This window comes from Cutaneotrichosporon cavernicola (assembly GCF_030864355.1).
Source record: "Cutaneotrichosporon cavernicola HIS019 DNA, chromosome: 1".
NCBI lineage: Eukaryota > Fungi > Basidiomycota > Tremellomycetes > Trichosporonales > Trichosporonaceae > Cutaneotrichosporon > Cutaneotrichosporon cavernicola.
Window position 1 is genome coordinate 1236243 of NC_083393.1, and position 20978 is coordinate 1257220.

Genomic DNA, 20978 nt, shown 5'->3' on the forward strand with positions numbered 1-20978 from the left:
GATGGTGACAGAGTGAGCTGAAGGGGGGAAACGGAAAAAGAGAGAGTAAGAGTAGAAATGGGGTGATGACAATATTATGTAGAGGATTGTGGAATGAGTCGGGTTGTTCAAGGGCCTCTCAGATGATCAAGGTAGCGGAGAACCCGGAAGAGCTACGGTGAGAATGGTGGGGTTGTTGGGGGATGTATGCTTGGGAGGCAAGGTGGGGATACGCAGGGGATACGGAGGCCAGTTGAGCCATAAGCCAGCTCAGCCAGTTAATAATCTCAACTGATGAGCACCCTTTTGTTCCAGTTCCGACTGTTGCGTGCTGCTGCTCCGGATTCCAACATGCCACCCATCCCATTAACCCGGTAAAAAACCCCACAGCCAACAATTTTACTTCCGTCGCTAGCTCCCTAACGACGTCGGAACGTCACTTCCGATCTTGTCGTAACTTACCTAATTGCACGCGAAAATACTTATATTAGCCTACACTTTAAAACATTTTGTTCTTTGTTCAATCCCCATTTAAGCACGTGTCAATTATTTATTACGTATACTCTTCCGGTGATGTCATGAACTTCAGGTCGGGGGCTGATACTAACACCTGGCATGCCTGACGTTGTACCTGGGCAGCTGGAGCAGGTTGTTCAGGGTTGATGACTCCACAACGGTTAACGACGGCCTGTGCGCGGTAGCCTGAAGTCATTGATCACCGTCGTCACACATTCCCAACGCGTTCACTTGGCTTGCAGGCTGCAGGCTAACAGCTAACAGCCTTCTTGGCAGTGACTGAGTGTAGGTACACGGGTGTAAGGATTAGATCAGTTGGCACCCTCTGCCCAGTGCCTAGCCAGCGTGCCAAGCTGCCGGCCCCTTGCTGCGAGCGTCAACCGTACCGCGGAGCCTTCCCAATGTGCTCCCCAGACAGGAGCAGGCCACATTCCACAAGGATAGGAGACGGAGGACCGCATCGCTACAGCCTGCCGATCAGCCGACGAGGCCATGGGGACCCCACCCTGCCCACATATGTTCCTCACAGAGCACTGGTGTCTTGACGGTGACTCGTAGATCGGTCTAGTCGAAAAACTCATGTCCTGCTGGATCTCGGTGCCCCACGATCCCGCCCCGTGTCACCATTATTGGCCACACCATGGTCCTCGTTCCTCGTTCTTTTCCCATCGCTGCCCCCAACTCCGTCGCCGCGCCATCGATGACGCGGTCGATGGATCAATGGAGTTTCGAAAATCGAAATGTGCGGGTGAAGCCGCAAATATTCGTTGGTGATCGGAATCTGGTTTCGAATTGTCGAATTGTTGATCCTTTGCAACCGTTGAACAATTACGGCAGTGGGCGGATCGAATGGGAGCGTCGCAAGTACGCCAAGGCTGACTTTGATGACTTTGAATTAGATCGTAGGAATGTTATTGCGTGCAGTGGGGAAATCTAGTGCAGTTGAACCTCCCGCTGGCCACAGCTGATAGCGACCAAGCCCGAGAGGCCCAGAAGGCCCCAGACGGAGCTCTGTCGGTAGTATTGGCGTCCAGGCCAGTACTTGCACACTTTGTTGCATAGAGGTTGGAGGAATTGGAGGGGCTGGTGACAAAGTGCAATCTGAAGGGTCAACCAGACCCTGAGACCAACGTGGGTATGAGGGGCTGATGCTTGGCAACCCGTGTGTATACATGCCCCGTGCCATAATCATCAGTCCAACTGGCCTCTCTAGTTCCCCAAATGCTGGTGCTTTTCTGCCATTCAAGCGCCCAAACAGCGCCAAGAGCGCTCATGACAAAGTTTCGTGCCTGGATTCAGATTGTAGTTTCGAGTCTGGGGCCATCTACCTCTTGCGCGGAGATGTCTAGTAAGTAAGATAGGTACATCCAGTAAGCCTAAGCGAAGCCCCTTGTATCAAAATCCCAGCCTTGGACTGCCCGCTGGCTGTAGGCAGCCTTGTAGCGTCATCATTCTGTTGCGACGAACTAGGTTTGCAGCCCAAGGCTTTGGGTGTCTCCCCTCGTTTACAGCTACAACTTTGTGGCGCATGGTGGGGCCAACGCGGGCAGCCAGCAGTTGCAGCGTACCCCGTGCAGTATGAGGGCTGTTCATTGGCGCATTGCGGGAGGGGAAGGTGGGTGAGTCTGGCCTTGGCGCACCCCACAATAGCGCGAGGATCTGCGGAACCCCGAGAATGCAGAGCAGGTGCCGAGCGATACCTGGGACTGCACCTGAGCCGTTGGGTCGCCATCCTTCCAGAGCGCCTGAGACCTGATGCTTGATCTGGAAAGCCTTTGCCCTGGACGATGCCTCACCGCCCACGGGCCCCACGGCACCATTCACCACCGTCAACTGATTGCCTTCCCTTGTCATACCATGGGCCCCATTCGAAATGTTTGCCATCTGACCGTCTGACCATGTGCAAACAACCACTTAGCCTTGAAGCCTCAAGGTAATATAAACTGTCTCTCTATCGCCCGTCCCACCCCCTTACATCAACCACTTTTCTTGATTCGCGTCTCGAACCTGTCACCATGACCGCCGACGTCTACGAGGTGAAGCCGCAGACGGCGTTCGACGTCGAGAAGAACGACCCTCGTTACATGGAGAACCATACCCCGACCAAGCAGTATGACGCGTACGAAGTCCAACCTGTCTTGGAGGATGAAGGAGAGGAGACGAAGCGTTCGCTCAAACCGCGCCAGATTTCCATGATTGCTATTGGTGGTGCCATTGGTGAGTGTCTCTTGCATTCGTGTCTTGCATCTTCGTCTACAATGGTGGCAAATAAGCGCTAGACGCTTGAGTCGAGCTTGGAGGCGGCTGGGAGGGGTTGTTGGGTGACGAGGAAGGGAGGGAGGCGGTGCGACTCGGTTGTTATTGTGTAGGATGGTGGCATCGCCTTGCTGGGGAATGGCGGTGACTTGGTGATTGCCGTGGCATGACCGGTAGGCGGATAGGCGGGGCGCAACAGGAGCTGGTTAAGGGTTGCAGGCTGTACGGCCAAGCCCATGCCAATCGTCATTCAATCCCACAACGCCTTTCACCCCCTATCCAAACCCGTTCACGTTCACACGTGAGCACCTGTCTCTGTGCTTCATCCCGTTTTTCCCTTCAATTGCGTAACGCTCCCAATGTCCGAGTGGCCACTCTCGTTGGCTCTTGATACAGCTGCCAATACCGTTTTGGTCATATTGGCGCATTGTCTGCCAAGTCTGGTGGTGCACGGGCTCTAGACATTGTCATCGCACAGACCTGTCCACTCCCAGTATGAGTCGCGCATATGCTCCAGGTGTGACGGACTCTGCAAGGTTGGAGCGGCGATCGCTCGATCGACTGTGCAGACCCTTATGTATTCGGGTGGAGCGCTCGAATATGGAAACACACCGCGGCCGCGTATGTCGCAGTTCCACCTACTCCACCGTGCGGCCGCGATAGCAGCCACAATAATCATTCCATGAGCCCTCACTAACAGCGCAGGTACGGGTCTGGTCATCGGTTCGGGTAGCTCCCTTGCAAACTCCGGCCCAGTGTCGGTCTTCATTGCCTACGTTATCATGGGCATTGTGTGTTTCGCGGTTCTCCTGTCCCTTGGGTAGGTACCACAGCCGTGCCGCGGTGCTGACATCATAGTGAGATGTCGACCAAGTTCCCCTCCAAGAAGGGTTTCGCGGGCCACGCCACCCGCTGTGTCGACCCCGCTTTCGGCTTCTGCACTGCGCTCGTCTACCTCTGCAAGTACCTTATTCTCTCACCTAACCAGATTGTCGCTGGTGCACTTGTTATCCGCTTCTGGAATGCCGAGATCAACTCGGCAGCCTGGGTCGTGATCATGATCGCATTCGTCGTCTCCATCAACTGTCTCGGTATCAAGTGGTTCGGTGAAGTCGAATTCTGGCTTGTGAGTGTCCAGGGTTCTATTTACGCGTACGTAGCTGATCCGCAGTCGTTTGTCAAGATCTTGACCCTTACCGGCCTGATCATCCTCTCGCTTATCATCAACCTCGGCGGTGTTCCAGGCCAGGAGCGCCTCGGCTTCCGCTACTGGAAAAACGGCAGCGCTTTCCTCCCTTACAAGAGCGATGTCCTCGGCACTGGCGCTCTGGGCAAGTTTGCTGGCTTTGTCAACGCTCTCGTCCTCGCCCTCTTCGCCTACATGGGCACTGAGCTCATCGGTGTTACAGTCGGTGAGGCCAAGAACCCCCGCAAGACTGTCCCCGCTGCCATCAAGAAGACGTTCTACCGTATCCTCTTCTTCTACATCATCCTCATCCTGCTCGTGGGCATGATTGTCGACCCCAAGGGCAAGGAGCTTGCCGCGGCCAAGAGCAAGGGTACCGCCGGTGGTGCGTCTGCCTCGCCCTTCGTCGTCGCCATCCAGATGGCGCACATCAAGACCCTGCCGTCGATCCTCAACGCGTGTATTCTGCTCTTCACCTTATCGGCCGCCAACTCGGACCAGTACATTGCCTCGCGTACGCTCTACGGCATGGCCAAGGACGGCCATGTCCCCAAGGTCTTTACCAAGTGCACCAAGCGTGGTGTTCCCTGGGTCGCGTTCCTGTTCACTGCCTGCTTCATGGGCCTCGCGTTCCTCGTCGCCGACAACAACGCGTACGCAGTCTTCATCTACTTCACCTCGTCCGTCACCATCTGCGGTTCTCTCTCGTGGATCTCGATTCTCTCGTCGCACATTGCGATGATGAAGGGCCTGCGCGCGCAGGGCATCTCGCGGGACACTCTTCCTTACAAGGCGCCTTTCCAGCCCTACCTGACCTACTTTGCTCTGGGCTTCACAATCCTCCTCACCATCTTCAAGGGCTTTGACGCGTTCATCCACTCGCCCAACGCCGCCAAGAACAAGACGTTTGACTACAAGTCGTTTATCACCCACTACATTGCGGTCCCCGTCTATGTGTTCGGGTACCTCGGCTACAAGTGGCGCCACAAGACCAAGATGGTCAAGCCCCTCGAGATGGACCTTGACTCTGGCGCCCGCGAGTTTGACGATATTGTGGTCGACGATGAGGAGGAGGCCCACTACGCCAGCCTCAGCTTGGGGGGCAAGATCAAGTGGCACCTCCTCAACTGGTAAATGACTCGACACTTCAATAGCATGTCAACAACTAGTTTCTAGATTCGAGCCGCCATGATGTATACTCTTTGATCGGACTGCTGCGTTCTTGGGACCATAGAGCTTTACGAGGCAAGTGAGGTTGGATTAGTTGCATTCGTACTAATGGGTGCCTGAATCTCTTTGCATCCTTGCAGATGGTATTGAAATCAGTCGTATTAGGGCAGAACGCACGCGTTTTTACGCGATGAAAACAACCTCCACTCTCCACCACGACCAACCTCCACCAACATCCCAACAACTCACTTCTCCATCCACGATGGCATCCTACACCCTTACGCCCGAAGCATACGCCCTTCCCCTCCTGCATGCCGCCGCGCATCCTGAGGCAAACGTCGCCGGCCTCCTCCTCGGTCGGGGGAGCGAAGTCGTGACCGCCCTCCCTGTGTTACACAGGTACGCGGCGCTCAGCCCAACTCTCGAGCTAGGCATCGACATGGCCCGCGCGTGGGGCAAGCAGAAGGACCTCGAAGTTGTCGGATACTACGAGGCGCGGTCAGAGGGGAGCGGGCGCGCCGGCGAGTCGGTGAGTCCTTTTACAGGGGTGGCTGATGTAAGGTATTGGCTGCGCTGCGGGCCGAGACGCCAGCTGCACTTGGGCTGGTGCTCGACAACGACAAGTTGCGGACGAACGAGGCGGTATATTCTGTGAGTGTGGGATTGGGACTCGAGGGAACAAGAGAGATGTGCTGACGGCAGACGAGCCCGGTCGACGCGAGCGTTGCGTGGCCCTCCGAATCTGTGCGCGCTGGTGCGCTCGAGCTCGTCCGTAAGGATGGTGTGCAGACGCACTTGCGCGACCTCGACGACCACCTCGACGATGCGCGCAACGACTGGCTCGGGAACGAGGTGGTGCGCGTGGCCGTTTCCAAGCTGTCATGAGGGAGATCATGGTGGGAGATGCATGGGTGTGGGAAGCCATGGTGTGCGCAGCGCGGAGGCGTGTATGGTGATGTCAGAGGTGTGTGGAGAAACGTGGCGCGTCGAGTACCAGTTAACCATCCCCAGGACCCAGTCAGCTTCTCATCTCATAACCTTCCTCAACTCTGATCTCCATTTCACTTTCGCAACATCTCTCACCATCTCCCATTCATCTGACAACCCCATCCCTTCTAGTCTCCAGGCAAGATCTAATACACTGTCTGGCTAACAGACGACTCGTAGACACCTCCCCTCCTCACTTCACAACTCACCCTCCCTCACCTTCCTTCAGCCTAACAGCCCACCTTCATCGTCACCACGCCCCGCAACAACGGCCAGACCCGTCAGAAGGCCATCAGGCTCAAGAAACACGTGATTGGCAGCCTTAAGATCCATCTCGTTGACGTTGGGAGGCCGTCCTGTCATGTGCACGCGTGGATCAGTCGGTCAAGCTGGCGCACTAGCAGACGCATACCGACGTCAATCGCATGGTCGCAATGGAGAAGGCCACCCTGTACACTGTGGATAGCCGTAGCCCCGTCGTCCACCACAGTCGCGAGGTCATGAAGATTGCGGTCCGCCAGAAGACAGACGTCGTCCGGGCGCTCGAGCGCCACGATGAGAACGCCAACCTCCGCTGCCAGTACGACCACAAGCGCCGGAATAAGTTCGCTGCGAAGGCTATTCGCGAGTACGCCGCGGCGCAGTGCGCGCTCGACGGCGAACAGGAGTCGCTCCTCGAGCTGCGAGCCGCCCTTAACAAGTTGGCGGCTACTCCACCTTCCCTCGCCGTTTTCACTCTTTTCGTCTTCCCCCACGACGTGAACGATGCTGACTTTCACAGCTGACTTACGGCTGGGTACCGGAAGGGGTGCAGCGATTCCCTCGGCTCGACAAACGCGGCCGTCGACACTGCGCATGACGTGCCGTGCGTTACCGACAGCAACTCCGATACGGCCTCACCAACCTCGTTACCACGAAGAGCGAGCGTGTCGACCTCATTGACACCATTGTCTCGTTCTCCCCACTCCTCGAGGCGTTCAGCGGATCCGAGCCCAAGGACGTTGGCATGAAGTTCAGATCCGAGGCTGGTGACGACAACGTCGTCCCCGCCAAGCGCCGCCGCGACGAGGATGAGGAGGAGGGCACTGTGAGTGTATCAATGACCATGGCAACTGACCCTCCCCAGCGTCCCTTCAAGCTTTTCGCCAACACCGTGTCGGCTGCGCTTGAGCCCACAATGGCCGCGATCAAGCGCAGTCAGACAAGCCATGAGCAAGATCGAGCCGGCCGAGACCGCCTTCGAGAGTGAGCCTATGGACGCCACTACGGCTGGACCCTTCCACGGTGCCAACAGCAAGGACGGCCTCAAGGCTGAAATCAAGGTGAAGCCAAGCCAGGAGCTGCACGAGATGATCAATCCCGAGGAGAAGGCGAGGAGACTCGCAAGACGGCGGTCAAGATTGAGGTCGGTCAGGGAGTTAAGCGAAGGGTCGAGGGTCCGAGGACCGAGGTGCGTGTCCTCAAGTTGTATCAATGAGTGGTTGTAAGTGCTTCATGCATGGTTGCTGTACTCTAGCTCACAGCAGTCCGAACTGTTACGCGTCGCCTTCCGCCGTGCAATGCAGCCCACAAGTGTTTCTGTTGCGATGAGGACGAAAGGAACCGAGACCGAGCAACCGAGGCCTGGCTGGGAGCAGGGTGACATCTGTCCCCAAGAACGGCAGGAGAGAAAACAAGACAAGTTGGTAGGATGTGAAGTAGAAGAGAGTGAGTTGACAGAAGAGCGATATTAGGTCCAAGATTATATATTTAGGTGAGTCCCTCAGCGTGGTGCGAGGCGAGGAGGAGGCGAGGAATGTGCGAGGAAGGTTGCGAAGACCTCATCGTCGCGCGGGGAGGTCAGTCACACATAAATTGAACTGGTTTATAGAGCTACACGTTACTTGGTGTCTCTACTCCGCATCCTCCATGCATCTTTGGCGTTCCTTGACTGGAACAAGGCGTGTCTTCGGTATGAGATCGGCGGTAGACCACAGGTATTGCCCCAATCCCCACCATGGGTTGAAATGAGGTAAGCGGAGGTGGTGAGGGTTGACATGCACTTCAGATGCCCGAACTGACAAGTCAGCCCTGCGGGCACCCAGTTCATCGTTCGCGCGGCGGTTGCGGCCCCTCCGGGGACCGTTGTTCCGGATGGCCTCTCGCATCGCTAGCTGCTCCAAGCGTCGCAGCTCGTCCTGTAACATTGGGTAGAAAGGGGGGGGGGGGGGGGGGGGGGGGGGGAAGGGGGCGGAGGCAGGGACGGTGTGGTTTCCCAATCATCCTCCATAAAGAGTAGCCAGAACATCTCGACGTCGACAGCTTCGTCCACCAGCGCATCTAAACGTTGTCGCAAGACGTCGTGCTGTTCGTGGGCGCTCTCGAGATGAGCTGTTTGGGCCACGCTCTTTTCCTGATCTATGCGCTTGCGCTTCCATCGGTACTGGTCGCGATGTGGTCGGTTGTCATGAGCGCACTGCTCGCTGAAAGGCCTGGCTCGGTGCTGATCGGACAGCCTGTTGTGGTGGAAGAAGTGTGCGTGGCGGTTGTCACCACGTTTCCTTTTCGTGCACGCGGTACGCGTGGGTAACTCTGGGAGTGAGCGGCTAGTGAGAAGATGTTTGCATCTGCGTCAGTTGGCTCACGGTGTGCTCAGTTGGGCGGCGCTTCAAGAGCTAGAGCCAAGATGTGAGAAGAAGGATTGGAAGAAGTCAGTGGACCAGTGGAGGGTCAGCAATCAGTGGCCCATCCCTGGCTAGTAAACCAGCATTGACAAGTGGGCATTATACTAGGCCACATTTGAAACCAGTCGCTTTTATTGCAGTCTTGCCATCGTCGTGTGGCTCTCGCTGACGCAATCGGTACGGCGGCACGGCAATAATATCTCTGAATGCCCAGTGGCCTCACCGCTAATCCCAAAGTTGTCTGTGGGACGCGTGATCTAGGGGCTTGTTTAAATACCGACGACTGACGGATCACGGAGACCGAGTTACCGACCATTGTGGGGGCGAAGCTGGGTTGAATGGCGTGCATAGGATAGCGTGTTTGGCAGGTCTGAGCGTTTCGGCTTGGATCCGAGATCTCGATCATTTCTGAGCGTGCTCACACGGTTAGACGGGTACACTTGAGCCAGATCTGTCTTGCTTGGCGCGGTGATCACTCACGCTCTCAGAGCAATGAGTGATTGTACCAGCATGTGAATCGCCGTTGCTGCGCATGTTCAAAGATGATTCGCAGGGTTGGATCGACAAGTTCAACGGAGGCTTGTTGATCGCCGACAGCACAATAGCTTAGCCAATTAGCCATTTGAACCGCCGGCGCGCAACCGGGGTGCGAGGTGCGAGGTGCGTGGTGCGTGGTGCGTGGTGCGTGGTGCGTGTTGCGAGTTGCGAGTTGCGTGGTTGGATTTGGTGATGGTTGATGTGATCGTGTAATGCCGGTTCCCTTTGGCCCTTTGGTTGGTTTGTATAGCTTCTAATGCATCTATTTGTAACTAACCACCGTTGGGGCGCGGGGCGGACGGTTCTGGTGGTTACGGTTACGTAGTCGGCCACCACCACACATCCCCCCTCCACCCAACCATCAGCCGTCCATCGCCCCCTCTTCCACACTCTCAGCCTCCACATCCGTCTCCATCTCACACTCCTCATCGCACCATCCAACCTTCAATGGCTTAACAATGGAACGGTCCAGTCCGCTCTCCCCGCTACCCGCGGACGAGCTGGCAGCAAAGGCGCGCCGCAAAAAAGTCCGCGTCTTCGCGCAGGACTCCTCGTCGAGCGACGACGCTCCCCTTCCTGAGGCATTACCAAGCGACGACAGTGCGTATTAGTCTCCACGCCGCTGACTATCCAGGCCATTCAGGGCATATGCGTAGCTCGTCATACTCGGGGCCGGCGCAGGTGACACGCATGCCCTCGAGCGGCAGCAAGCTCGCGCGTGCCTCGACGTTCCGGACAACCCCAGCGCCGGTTGCCGGACCAAGCAACTTTGGGCGGAAACGGAGCGACTCAAAGCACCAACGCTCGAGTAGCATGCGTCTGAATTGGCCGCGAGAGGTGGGCGGCTTCTGGCGCTTTGATGAAGACGACAACCTAAACCGGGGGTTCGACAGGGGTTCGGACGACGACGACGACGATTCGGTTGACGGCTCGAGACCCACCAAGATTACCGACGCCGTGAGACGGGTTGCACACAGCGACGATGGCAAGGGATTAATCTTGGCGACGCCACCGCCGGACGCCGCAGGTCCGCAGACGGACGAGGGCAAGGACCGCCTGGAATGGCAGAGTATGCTGGCCAGTGTGCTGGGCGGCGACATTCTCAGGGGCGAGAGTAGCCGCATCGGTGTCGAGCGCCCAAGCAATGAGACGTACCGCAAGGCGCTCGGGGACAGCTTGTGGTGGCAACTACGAGCGCGGTTGCGCAACCGAACTGAGGAGGAGGAGCGACGACGCGTCGAACAACGACGCTCCAGAGTCGTTGACGTAGTGCTCGAGGAGATTGAGAACTTTACAGTCAGGAAGGACTCGAACGTAAGCGCCCTCGATCAGGTAGCATACATCCTCCAGAAGCTCAGCGTCGCCGAGTCCCTGTATCCACATCAGCACGCCTTCCGGACTGATAAGCCACTTTACGACTCGGAGGCGTTCCAGCAACGGATTGACGCCCTGTCCGCGTGGTACTCGGTCGTCACACAACTCCAAGCGCAGCTCGCCATCCTCCAGAAGTGGACAGGCACAGAAGACCTGGACATTACACGGCCAAATACGACAAAGGAGAAGGCGCTCGTCGGCAACTCGACTTTCCACCCGCTCGATGCCAAGGCGCGCGCCCATGCCAACAACCTCGCCGCTGACGACTCGACGTTCGTCGACCGTGTCCTCAAGGAAGACTCGTTGAGGCGCACATTCGAGAAGCGCATCTTCCTAGATTTACTGGCCATCACTCAAAATGCCAAGCAGACGGTGATCGCCCACTCCCCCTGGCTCTCCGAACTACAGCTGCCGGACTTCCAATACGAGCTCCTCCGCATAATCTCTTTCCCAGGGCGACTCATCACCGAGGCCCTGGAGACGAGGTTGCGAGCGGCCGAGCGCTTAACAGAGCCAAATGACATGGTCGTCGATGACATGTGCAACAGCTTCCGGTCATCCGTCTCGCTCTGCATCATCATCCGACGACAGTACGAGGAGATTGTGGCACCGGACCATGACAAGCGGTGGAGCATACCCGACAGCTTCCCGAAGGAGTATCGCCATGCTGTCCTCCAGTGCATCAAGATGTTCTTCAAACTTTTACACTGGAAGTTGCGGAACGGGAACAAGGCAGTCTACTTCCGGGACACGGATGTCCTAGAGGACGAGTGGGAGTTCCTGTACGACGCGGCAGAGGCCATAGAAGGGGTTGATCTTGTCATCGCCGAGAGCTTGTGCAGCCTCACTCACAAACTCATGACCCGTGTCATCGGCTACTTTGAGGAGCAGCTACGTATCCCCGTTCGGCTGGAAGACTGGCCAGCGGTGCAGGCCGAAATCAAGGCCAAGGAAGAAGCAGAGAGGGCCCGGCGGAGGGCGCTGGGCAAAGAGAACGACAAAGAGGAAAAGAAGGACAAACGCCGACCCATGAACACCGAGGAGATGGTGGCATGGTTTGCCAAAATCCTCGACGCGATCAAGATGCGCTATCGCAAGTTGCAACGTTTCGCACGCCGCTTGACTCACCGGTTCGACAACTCGGCAGAATACACGTTCGAGGACGAAGACACGGACCTGCTCATCGAGCGTCTGTACGAGTCGGGCCACTTCCTCGTATATACACACGCGTACGAGGAGCAGGGCACGTACGTCTTCGCCGATGGGTCGTTGTGGGACCGCCACAGCGACGTCGAGCAGCTGCTGTTCCGTGCATTTGCCCTCAACTTGAGCGGCGAAGCCTACGGGAGAAGTCTCGAGCCAATCAACGGGTTGTTGACCGACGCCGAGGACGAGGACGAGGACGAAGACGACGCGCGGTACCTCCTGCTGGTGTCACCACGGCAGTCGTTCGCCTGGACGGGCGCGGTCATGACAATCGAGGTCTCTGGCTCTGTCGATTTCCGGCTCGAAGACAGCCGCATCCGCTTGATTGCCGACGGACCGATGGCTCGTCTCAACCACTGCAAGATGTATTTTGCCCGCTCGTTCATCGACCCCGAGAGCGAGGCCCCACCTTCCTTCGAGCCAAGCTGCATCGTCGAGGCGCAAGCCCACTTACCAAAGGTCAAGCGAGAGCTTAAGCGGATCGCGCGAGCTGCGCACAGATTATCTGAGTGGATCATCGAGTCGGCGGCGCACGTCAAGGGGGCCTTAAACGGTGGTGCCAGCACGCAGGACTTGATCGAAAACTGGTACTTATTCGCCAGCGACCACGGACACCGTGTCGCAGTGCACATGGACTCACAGGCCTGGGCCCGGTTCTCACGGTTGCTCATGAGGCTTGCTATCTCATGGGTGTCGTTCATCTGTGACAACTGCGACCCGACCGACCGCAAGACGTTCCGCTGGACCGTCAACGCACTCGAGTATGCCATGTTAATGACGCGCGGCAATAACATCCTCCACTTGAATAAAGGGGAGTTTGCACTTCTCAGGTCCAAAGTTGCCAACTGCATGACCCTGCTCATCAGCCACTTTGACATTCTTGGGGCGAGGTCGAGCATCGAGGCAAAGAAGGAAGCCGAGAGGCTCGAGGCCCTCCGTCGCATGGCGCACATGTACGACTTGAACGATGAGGACGGTTACCTCTTGCCAAGAACACCGTCGCCATCGAGCGGGAACCGGGTACAAGCCAAAATCGACCGCTCCCTCCGACTGGTGAGAGAGGACCGTCTCGCGATGATCAACGAGCTCGACACCCGCCTCGCCTTGCTTAGTGGCGACCAACACCTCGTCGGTCGGGTGCTTGACGAAGAGGTCAGCGAAGATCGTGCCCTCGTGTTCCTCGCCGCGAGCTCCAGTAATATTTCCCTGCGCTGGCAACAGGGCGGTTACATTGGTGGCGGTGCCAACGGATCGGTTTACCTCGGCTTCAACCTCGACTCGGGTGGTATCATGGCAGTCAAGGAGATCCGCGTTCAGGATATCACGAACTCTCCAGCCCTATACAAACAGATTAAGGACGAGGCGGACGTGATGCAGATGCTCAAGCACCCCAACATTGTCGACTACTACGGCATCGAAGTGCACCGCGACCGCGTATACATCTTCGAGGAGTACTGTCCTGGTGGCTCGCTCGCCAACATCTTAGAACACGGCCGCATCGAGGACGAAGAGGTCACAAGCGTCTACGCATTCCAGATGCTGCTAGGCCTAGAATATCTACACTCTAGAGGAGTCGAGCATCGCGACGTCAAGCCAGACAACATCTTGTTAGGCGCGAACCAGGTCCTCAAGTATGTCGACTTTGGTGCGGCCAAGGTCATTATCAAGGGCAACCGCACTATGGCCAAAACACGGGCCCTCAATAGAGGCGGGCCGGCCGGCGAAAGGCCGGCGGTGATGAACTCGCTAGCAGGCACGCCAATGTACCTTGCGCCCGAGGTGATCAAGGGCGGCACAGGTCGTTTAGGCGCGTCTGACATCTGGGCGATGGGCTGCTGCATCCTCGAGATGGTCACAGGCCGGAAACCTTGGTCCAACCTCGACAACGAGTGGGCAATCATGTTCCACATCGGCATTGCGACGCAGCATCCGCCACTGCCCGAACCAGGGCAGATGAGCCCCGAGGGTATCGACTTTATCCAACAATGTCTGGCGCTTGATCCCATGAAGCGCCCAACCGCAGATGAGCTCTTCAACCACAAGTGGCTCGGCGCATTGAAGAATCTGGTGAGTAACCTCAATATGATGTGGGACTGACAAGTAGCGTGATCAGCAGATGGCACTTGGCAACTCGCCAACGGTCTCGACGATGCCGTCCCACTTCAGCAGCCTGAGCTACGACTCACCAACTGACTTCCGGCTCTTTGGCCCAGACTCGCCATCACCGTCCATCACCTTTGACCACCCCCCAATCCATCTCCCACCACTGGTACACGCAACGACGGCCGACTCGGGCGTCACACCGACTCCTGCGCCGTCAACGCCTGCTGTTACGCCACTTTTGCCGACGTGGGCCGGCGGGCAGGGAATGTTAGACTCTGCACCGGCAGGGTACGAGGCGATGACGGCTACGTCGCCGGCATGCGAATCTGTGGCGACAGTCTCGACGCCTTCTGTCACCGAGCCGCCCGGTGTCATGCCCGACATGGCTACAGCTACAGAGCTAGGCGGCGCTGCGTCGCATGTACCCGTCACATCTGGACTGCCTGTTCAGAGTATGGTGTCAGGCTCGGAGCCCACTGCTTTTGCGGGGTTACCGGCGTCATCGGCGTGCGAGTCGCCAGACGTCAACTTTGCTGCACACGAGGAGTAGCGTTATTTCACGGTCGCCATCATGGTTACATGGGAACAGCGGAGTTTCTTGGGTTAACTAGCTAGGTCGTTTTGTTTGTGCTGTTCCCTATCTATGTATGTATCCGTGCCACTCGCCACCCAACTCGAGGTGAATCCACCCTGGGATTATGCGGCAAAACGAGTGTGGCACATGGCAGGGTGGGCCTGTTCCTTGAGGATCGTGGAATTGAAGGATTTTGATTCCGCGGCTCGAAAGCTACAGGCTGTATTCAGTCCATGGCTTTCGCTTACGGCGTACGGTGTACGGCGTGAGAGGCCATGGCCATGGGAGGATGCAGCCATTGTGTGGGGTGGGCCCTGGCTGTCTCCCCAGGCCCACCCTCCCCCTGCGCCTGTTGTTCAGATTGTTTGATTCTTCTCTTCTTCTTAACTAGCTAATTCCTACAAGAGAATCGCTAGTTGCATCACAGCGTGAGTTTCCTCCCCACCTTGAACCCCGCGCTCGCACCTCCGTTCTCGGCCCTCGCCACCCAGTATCGTCGCCGACTCCGACTTTGATGATACACTTCCCAAACGAAGGTTGGGTGGATGGATGACTGAGCGCGTGAGCGGCGAAATTTCTCTGGCTATTCAATTCATGTCATCGCTACCTCTATTGTCCACCCACCACCCAACACCACCATCCATTGTCGACTCGACCCATCCATCCTCTTCTCTATTTGCTTTCATCCATTACACCTTCCTTCCCTCCTTCTCTTCAAGGTCTGCAGCTTACACTTCAGCTCTTAAAAAAACCCACGTCAACGCCTCACTAAACCTACGTGGTCGACCCACCCCGAAAACTACAAAACCAAAACATCACCTTCCTCGCCATGTCGTCCGACACTGCTTCTACCGCCCCCGCTGCGGCCGCGCCCCCCTCGCCTACCCCCGCTGCGGCTCCCGCACCCGCCGCTGCTGGTTCGGGCCCTGTGCAGCCCGCGCCTACCTCCACGACTGGCCAGCAGCAGCCCGGCTCGTCGGCGTCGCTCTACGTCGGTGAGCTCGACCCCTCGGTCACTGAGGCAATGCTCTTTGAGATCTTCAACATGATCGGCCACGTCGCGTCCATCCGCGTCTGCCGCGACGCTGTGACCCGTCGTTCGCTTGGCTACGCCTACGTCAACTACATCAACGCGGCGGACGGCGAGCGCGCCCTCGAGCACCTCAACTACTCCCTGATCAAGAACCGCCCGTGCCGCATCATGTGGAGCCAGCGCGACCCCGCTCTCCGCAAGACTGGCCAGGGCAACATCTTCATCAAGAACCTTGACGACAAGATTGACAACAAGGTGAGTGCAATCAAGGGCAGGGGAAGGTGGCAAAAGTGGACAGTGACTGACACTAACAGGCCCTCCACGACACGTTTGCCGCGTTCGGCAACATCCTTTCGTGCAAGGTTGCCACCGACGAGAACGCCAACTCGCGCGGCTTCGCCTTCGTCCACTACGAGACTGGCGAGGCAGCCGAGGCAGCGATCAAGTCGGTCAACGGCATGCTTCTCAACGACAAGAAGGTCTACGTCGGCCACCACGTCTCGAAGAAGGAGCGCCAGTCTAAGGTTGAAGAGCAGCGTGCCAAGTTCACCAACGTCTTCATCAAGAACCTCGACCCCGAGATCGACCAGAATGGTCTCGATGACCTCTTCAAGCCTTTTGGCGAGATCGTCTCGGCTGCTCTTGGCAAGGATGACGACGGCAAGGGCAAGGGCTTCGCCTTTGTCAACTACGTCTCGCACGAGGCTGCCAAGGCCGCCGTTGACGAGCTCAACGACAAGGACATCAACGGCCGCAAGCTCTACGTCGGCCGCGCCCAGAAGCGTGCTGAGCGTGACGAGGAGCTCCGCCGCCTCCACGACGAGAGACGCCAGGAGAACGAGTCCAAGACTGCCGGCGTCAACCTCTACGTTAAGAACATGGACGACGAGTGGGACGACGACCGCCTCCGCCAGGAGTTTGACTTTGCCGGCACCATCACCTCGGCCAAGGTCATGCGCGACGACAAGGCTGTGTCGCGCGGCTTCGGGTTTGTCTGCTTCTCGTCGCCTGACGAGGCCACTCGCGCCGTCCAGGAGATGAACGGCAAGATGATCGGCACCAAGCCCCTCTATGTCTCGCTCGCGCAGAAGAAGGAGGTCCGCCGCCAGGCTCTCGAGTCGCAGATGCAGCAGCGCAACGCCCAGCGTCTCCAGTACGCCGCTGCCAACGGTCTCGGCGGCCCCCAGGGCTACATGCAGACACCCATGTACGGCTACCCCCCGATGGGCCCTTACGGCAACCCCATGATGCCCGTTCGTGGTGTGGTCGGCGGCTACCCCGGTGCTCCTCCCATGATGGGTGCTCGTCCCGGTGCTCGCTACCCATCTGGCCAGCCTGGTGCCCCAGTCCCCATGGGCTACATGCCGCCCAACGCCCAGGGCGCCTACCCCGGCATGCCTCCCAACTACCCCGTCCGCCCCGCAGGCAACGCTCGTCCTCCCACCGCTCCTGCTGCCGCCCGGCCCGGCTCGTCGCCTGTCGGCGCCCAGCAGGGCCTTCCCCGTGGCCAGGTCCCCGCGGCTCGTCCTCAGGCAGAGGGTGCCGCTCCCCAGCCCCGCCTGAACGCCCAGGCTCTTGCCCGTGCTTCGCCCATTGAGCAGAAGCAGATGCTCGGCGAGGCTATCTACCCCCTCATTCACGACTCGCAGCCCGAGCTCGCCGGCAAGATCACCGGCATGCTTCTCGAGATGGACAACGCCGAGCTGCTGCACCTCGTCGAGTCTCCCGCTGCCCTTACTGAGAAGGTCGACGAGGCGCTCCGGGTCCTCGAGGACTGGGGCAAGGACGGCAAGGAGGGTGACGTTGAGGGTGAGGTTGAGGAGAAGGAGGTTGAGGCCGAGGGCGAGAAGGGCGACGAGGAGAAGAAGGAGTAATCCACTCCCTCTCACCTTCATTTGACTTTGCCTGTCGTTCCTCTTCCTTTCGCTCCGCTCCCTCGTCCCAACCCACACTAGTTCTTGGAAGAGACCCCTCATCCGACCCCGTTCTTATCCCAAGAACGTAGCCCCCCATCTATGTACATCTCTTCCCATGGCTTATCTGGCTCCCCCTCCCTATATAGCCGCCAGACCTTTCCTCTTAGACCGCGCACGTTCAGTCGAGTGTACGATGGTGTGAGGGGGCTGATATGCAACGACTTTCTCTCTTGTACAAAACAAGCGAGAGCGTAGCTCGAGCCGTCAATAGCAATTGAGCAAGCAGGTGTACAGCTTGTGCTAACGTTGAGGCCAGGGAACACCAGAGTAAGGCGCAGCCATAGATGGCTTAGGTGGGCTACTTGGGGCCTCAATTTACACCCTGCAGCCGTGGGGTTGACCTCGGTTGTGTGTTGTGTGCATCAAGAAGCGAGCTGTAAATTCGTGATAACAAAGTCGCTCGCCGGATCGCCGTTGGCCAAGTCTACCCCCACCGGCAACCCCACGGTTAAGTCCGACCCCGATGGACGGACGCCCGAGCGCGACCACGGGTCTGAGCGACCGCGTCTACGCATGCCTTGCACAGGAGGGTGAGGACATGTCGGGCCCTGAGGATGACGCGCCCGAGCGAGTCGTGTAGGTCAGTTGTGTGACCATGTTGGGAGGTGAGTGAGCATGGGTTTAGTGGCGGTCAGCAGAGCTTCTCGGGGCTGTTGTCAGGTTGTCAAGTCGTTTGCAATGCTCCACGGCATGCGGACATGCAGGCATGCGCTTCGCGATCTTGCGATCTCATCCCGGCCCATCAGAACTCCGTTGGGTTCACAAGCCTACCAGCAGCCAGCACCCAGGCCTGCAGTCAGAGCCAAACAGCTGCAATACAGTTTTGAAATGGATTCGTTGAGCAGCTGAGGAGCAGCAACTCGACGTGCCGCATGCGCCGCACACGCGTCAAACTCATACCTTGACACCTTCCCAACAAAGTAACTTAGTGTACAAAGTCAGACCTCATCGTTGTGGTAGGAGGCACGGATGCCGAGATTCGACATGTCCATCTAGGGATGCTGAGCTAAGTCCCAGCACCAGTGAGGATGTTGTCATGTGGATAAGGCGGTGCAGCTGCCACCACCCATTGAGGAGCTGCAGGTACAGGTACACTCCACTGCTCACTACTACTCTACTCTTAACGGCGAGGAACAGTGCCAGGTGCCGCGGGCCAAACGCGATGTCTTGTTGTGTTGCGTCGGACGGAGCTTGTGGCCGAATCTGAAGTGAGACTTATGAGGATGACGTTGGTCAGAGCACGACCGTTGGTGATGCCTGCCTGCCTGTATGTCTAGTTACTTGGATACATACAAACACCACTCGGAGTGCTAATATACGACTAGGATCAGCAGGATCAGCCGAATGATGCCGACAACGTCCCATCAACGTTGGATGAAACGTCGGTCACAGATCAGATCAGGAGATGCTCTGTACCCCTGGCCCTAGGGGTTCACCACAGTCACGCCGTTTCAGATTCGTCGGTTCTGTGCGGGAAGCTGACGTTTATGAATGCATATCGTGATATCGTGACGGCGTCGTAATTTTAAAGCAAACGTTTCAGAGGAGAGAAGGGCGGAAGGCTGCTGGTACGGCCAGTGGGCCGGATCAGAAAGCGTCACGGAACGGGTTGGAGCAAGCGGAGTGTTCTGTAAATCGTACAGTTGTACAGACGTACAGGTGCGAACTGTTGTGCTCAGGTCTGGTTGCAGTTGGCAAGCAGGGGCGAGGTCGATAAGGCCCTCACAGCAGTCACAATTCACACTTCCGCGTCGGTTTCGGATCCGGTTGCGGGCCTCACAGGCTCGGTGTTTCGGACGCGACGTATAGCGCTCATGATGTAAGCGGCTGAGTGGCTGATCCAGATCCAGCGGATGTCGTTAATATTGTAACTCCCCAGTTCCAAGTGTTCAAGGGAGGGCTTGGCAGTCGAAATGGAACACGTCAGAACGCATAAATGTGATCGTCAATTGAAACGCATGAAACGGGGTGGTGCAGAATGCACACTTTGGCCGAACGATGACTATGCTTTTACGAGCGCCAGCTAATGAGCTGCGATTCAACGAGTTGAATTTAGCAACTGCCCGTGCATGTGGTGAGGTACAGGGCGCACAGACGGCGACACGACAGCAAGCTCAAGCACCACCCCATTCCAAAATGCTGCGCATGCCGTCTACTGTCACCATTTGCGTACTCGGCCTCGGTGAAAGGCCTTGCTCATGGGCCGTGGCCCATAGTCTGCGGCCTATCAATATATCCAAGTCTAGTCCTACACCCATGACGCGGCCCCCCCCCCCCCCCCCCCCCCCCAACATCCAACTCCAATGTTTGCGGTTCCACGCAAGATTCGTCCCACTACCGCGGCACTGAGCCCGCACAGGTCCTGACCGCTACCGCGCCAACGTCATTCGGAGCGGTAGGGTGGCGGGGCACGCTTCGCGGAACACAACGCGTCCAAACTCTATCTTGTCTTGTTCTGGCCCAAACTCGATCTTAACACCTGAAAGTACACGGGGGCCCATGTAGATTTAGTCTGACACGCACGCGGCGCCACTTCCCCAACATGCCCAACAATTGACACACTCTATTTTGTTCACTGCATTCGCGCTGACCTTGACAAACAGTTTAATGCTGTTGAGCGTGACCTTACCGCAATCCAAGAGACTAGGTTGCCCTGAAAATAAACGTATGCTACCCTGGGTCCCTTGTGCCTGATGTGTCAAACTGGACACATCCAAACGCATGCTCAGGGCGATAGGTTGAACACCCTGTATAAGCTGAGTAGTAGTTGGGGAATAGTACCCTTAAATCCCTTTATTCCCAGGGGTTTGGGCCATTGCACCATTGCAGGCGGATCAAAAGAGTTTAGCAGTGAAAGAGTAACAAACGGACAACTCTAAACTCCTGTATCTGTCTCTCTCTTGACGACTACGACTTTACTCTCTCACTCTCACTCTCTCACTCTCTCACTCACTCTCTCTTCTACACACACACTCGCTAGATCATTCACACTGGCTGTGCAGTCATTGTCGCCACGGTCACCTCCTTCTCCGCGCCATGCTCGCCATTTAAAAACAATTCGATTCCTTTAACCAACACCGCCACAACCACAACATTAGTGACTCCCTAGACGCACGAGCCTACCACCTTGTTGTGTCTCCTCTCCACCAATACACGAACCCTCTCACTCCCTCTCACGACCCCACTCTGACTCATCCCTCGGAGCTCCTTGCAACTTGCAAGCGCGCGTGAGCCGCCAAGACCCCACGCGTCCGCCCGACCCCCCCCCCCACCCATCATGTACCCACACCACGCTTCGGGTCAGGCGGCCGCCGCGCCTTCCTCGTCCACATCCTCCCTCTCCTCGTCCTCCTCACGACAGCACTACTATCCTCACCACATCCAACCGCTTCTGCGCCGGGGCCAGTCGGATCCTCCT

At 57.5% G+C, this 20978-nt stretch overlaps 5 protein-coding genes across 5 annotated transcripts; all 5 read left to right on the forward strand.

Annotated features, from left to right (window-relative positions):
• Positions 1-2510: 2510 nt before the first annotated feature.
• Positions 2511-5071, forward strand: DIP5 (uncharacterized protein; the record flags this gene model as incomplete). The annotated part of the gene is made up of 4 exons (XM_060600567.1): positions 2511-2712; positions 3457-3571; positions 3610-3877; positions 3923-5071. 4 exons carry the CDS (start codon positions 2511-2513, stop codon positions 5069-5071), a joined length of 1734 nt encoding a protein of 577 aa, XP_060453008.1.
• Positions 5072-5369: 298 nt separating this feature from the next.
• CcaverHIS019_0104610 (uncharacterized protein) lies at positions 5370-5992 on the forward strand (the record flags this gene model as incomplete). Its single annotated transcript, XM_060600578.1, has 3 exons — positions 5370-5636; positions 5669-5758; positions 5810-5992. The coding sequence occupies 3 exons, from the start codon at positions 5370-5372 to the stop codon at positions 5990-5992; spliced, it is 540 nt and encodes a 179-aa protein (XP_060453009.1).
• A 536-nt stretch (positions 5993-6528) lies between these two features.
• Positions 6529-7343, forward strand: CcaverHIS019_0104620 (uncharacterized protein; the record flags this gene model as incomplete). Its single annotated transcript, XM_060600589.1, has 3 exons — positions 6529-6852; positions 6975-7181; positions 7221-7343. The coding sequence occupies 3 exons, from the start codon at positions 6529-6531 to the stop codon at positions 7341-7343; spliced, it is 654 nt and encodes a 217-aa protein (XP_060453010.1).
• Positions 7344-9752: 2409 nt separating this feature from the next.
• Positions 9753-14527, forward strand: SSK2 (uncharacterized protein; the record flags this gene model as incomplete). Its single annotated transcript, XM_060600600.1, has 3 exons — positions 9753-9894; positions 9929-13941; positions 13979-14527. The coding sequence occupies 3 exons, from the start codon at positions 9753-9755 to the stop codon at positions 14525-14527; spliced, it is 4704 nt and encodes a 1567-aa protein (XP_060453011.1).
• Positions 14528-15380: 853 nt separating this feature from the next.
• On the forward strand, positions 15381-17458 carry PAB1 (uncharacterized protein; the record flags this gene model as incomplete). The annotated part of the gene is made up of 2 exons (XM_060600611.1): positions 15381-15839; positions 15899-17458. 2 exons carry the CDS (start codon positions 15381-15383, stop codon positions 17456-17458), a joined length of 2019 nt encoding a protein of 672 aa, XP_060453012.1.
• Positions 17459-20978: the final 3520 nt, after the last annotated feature.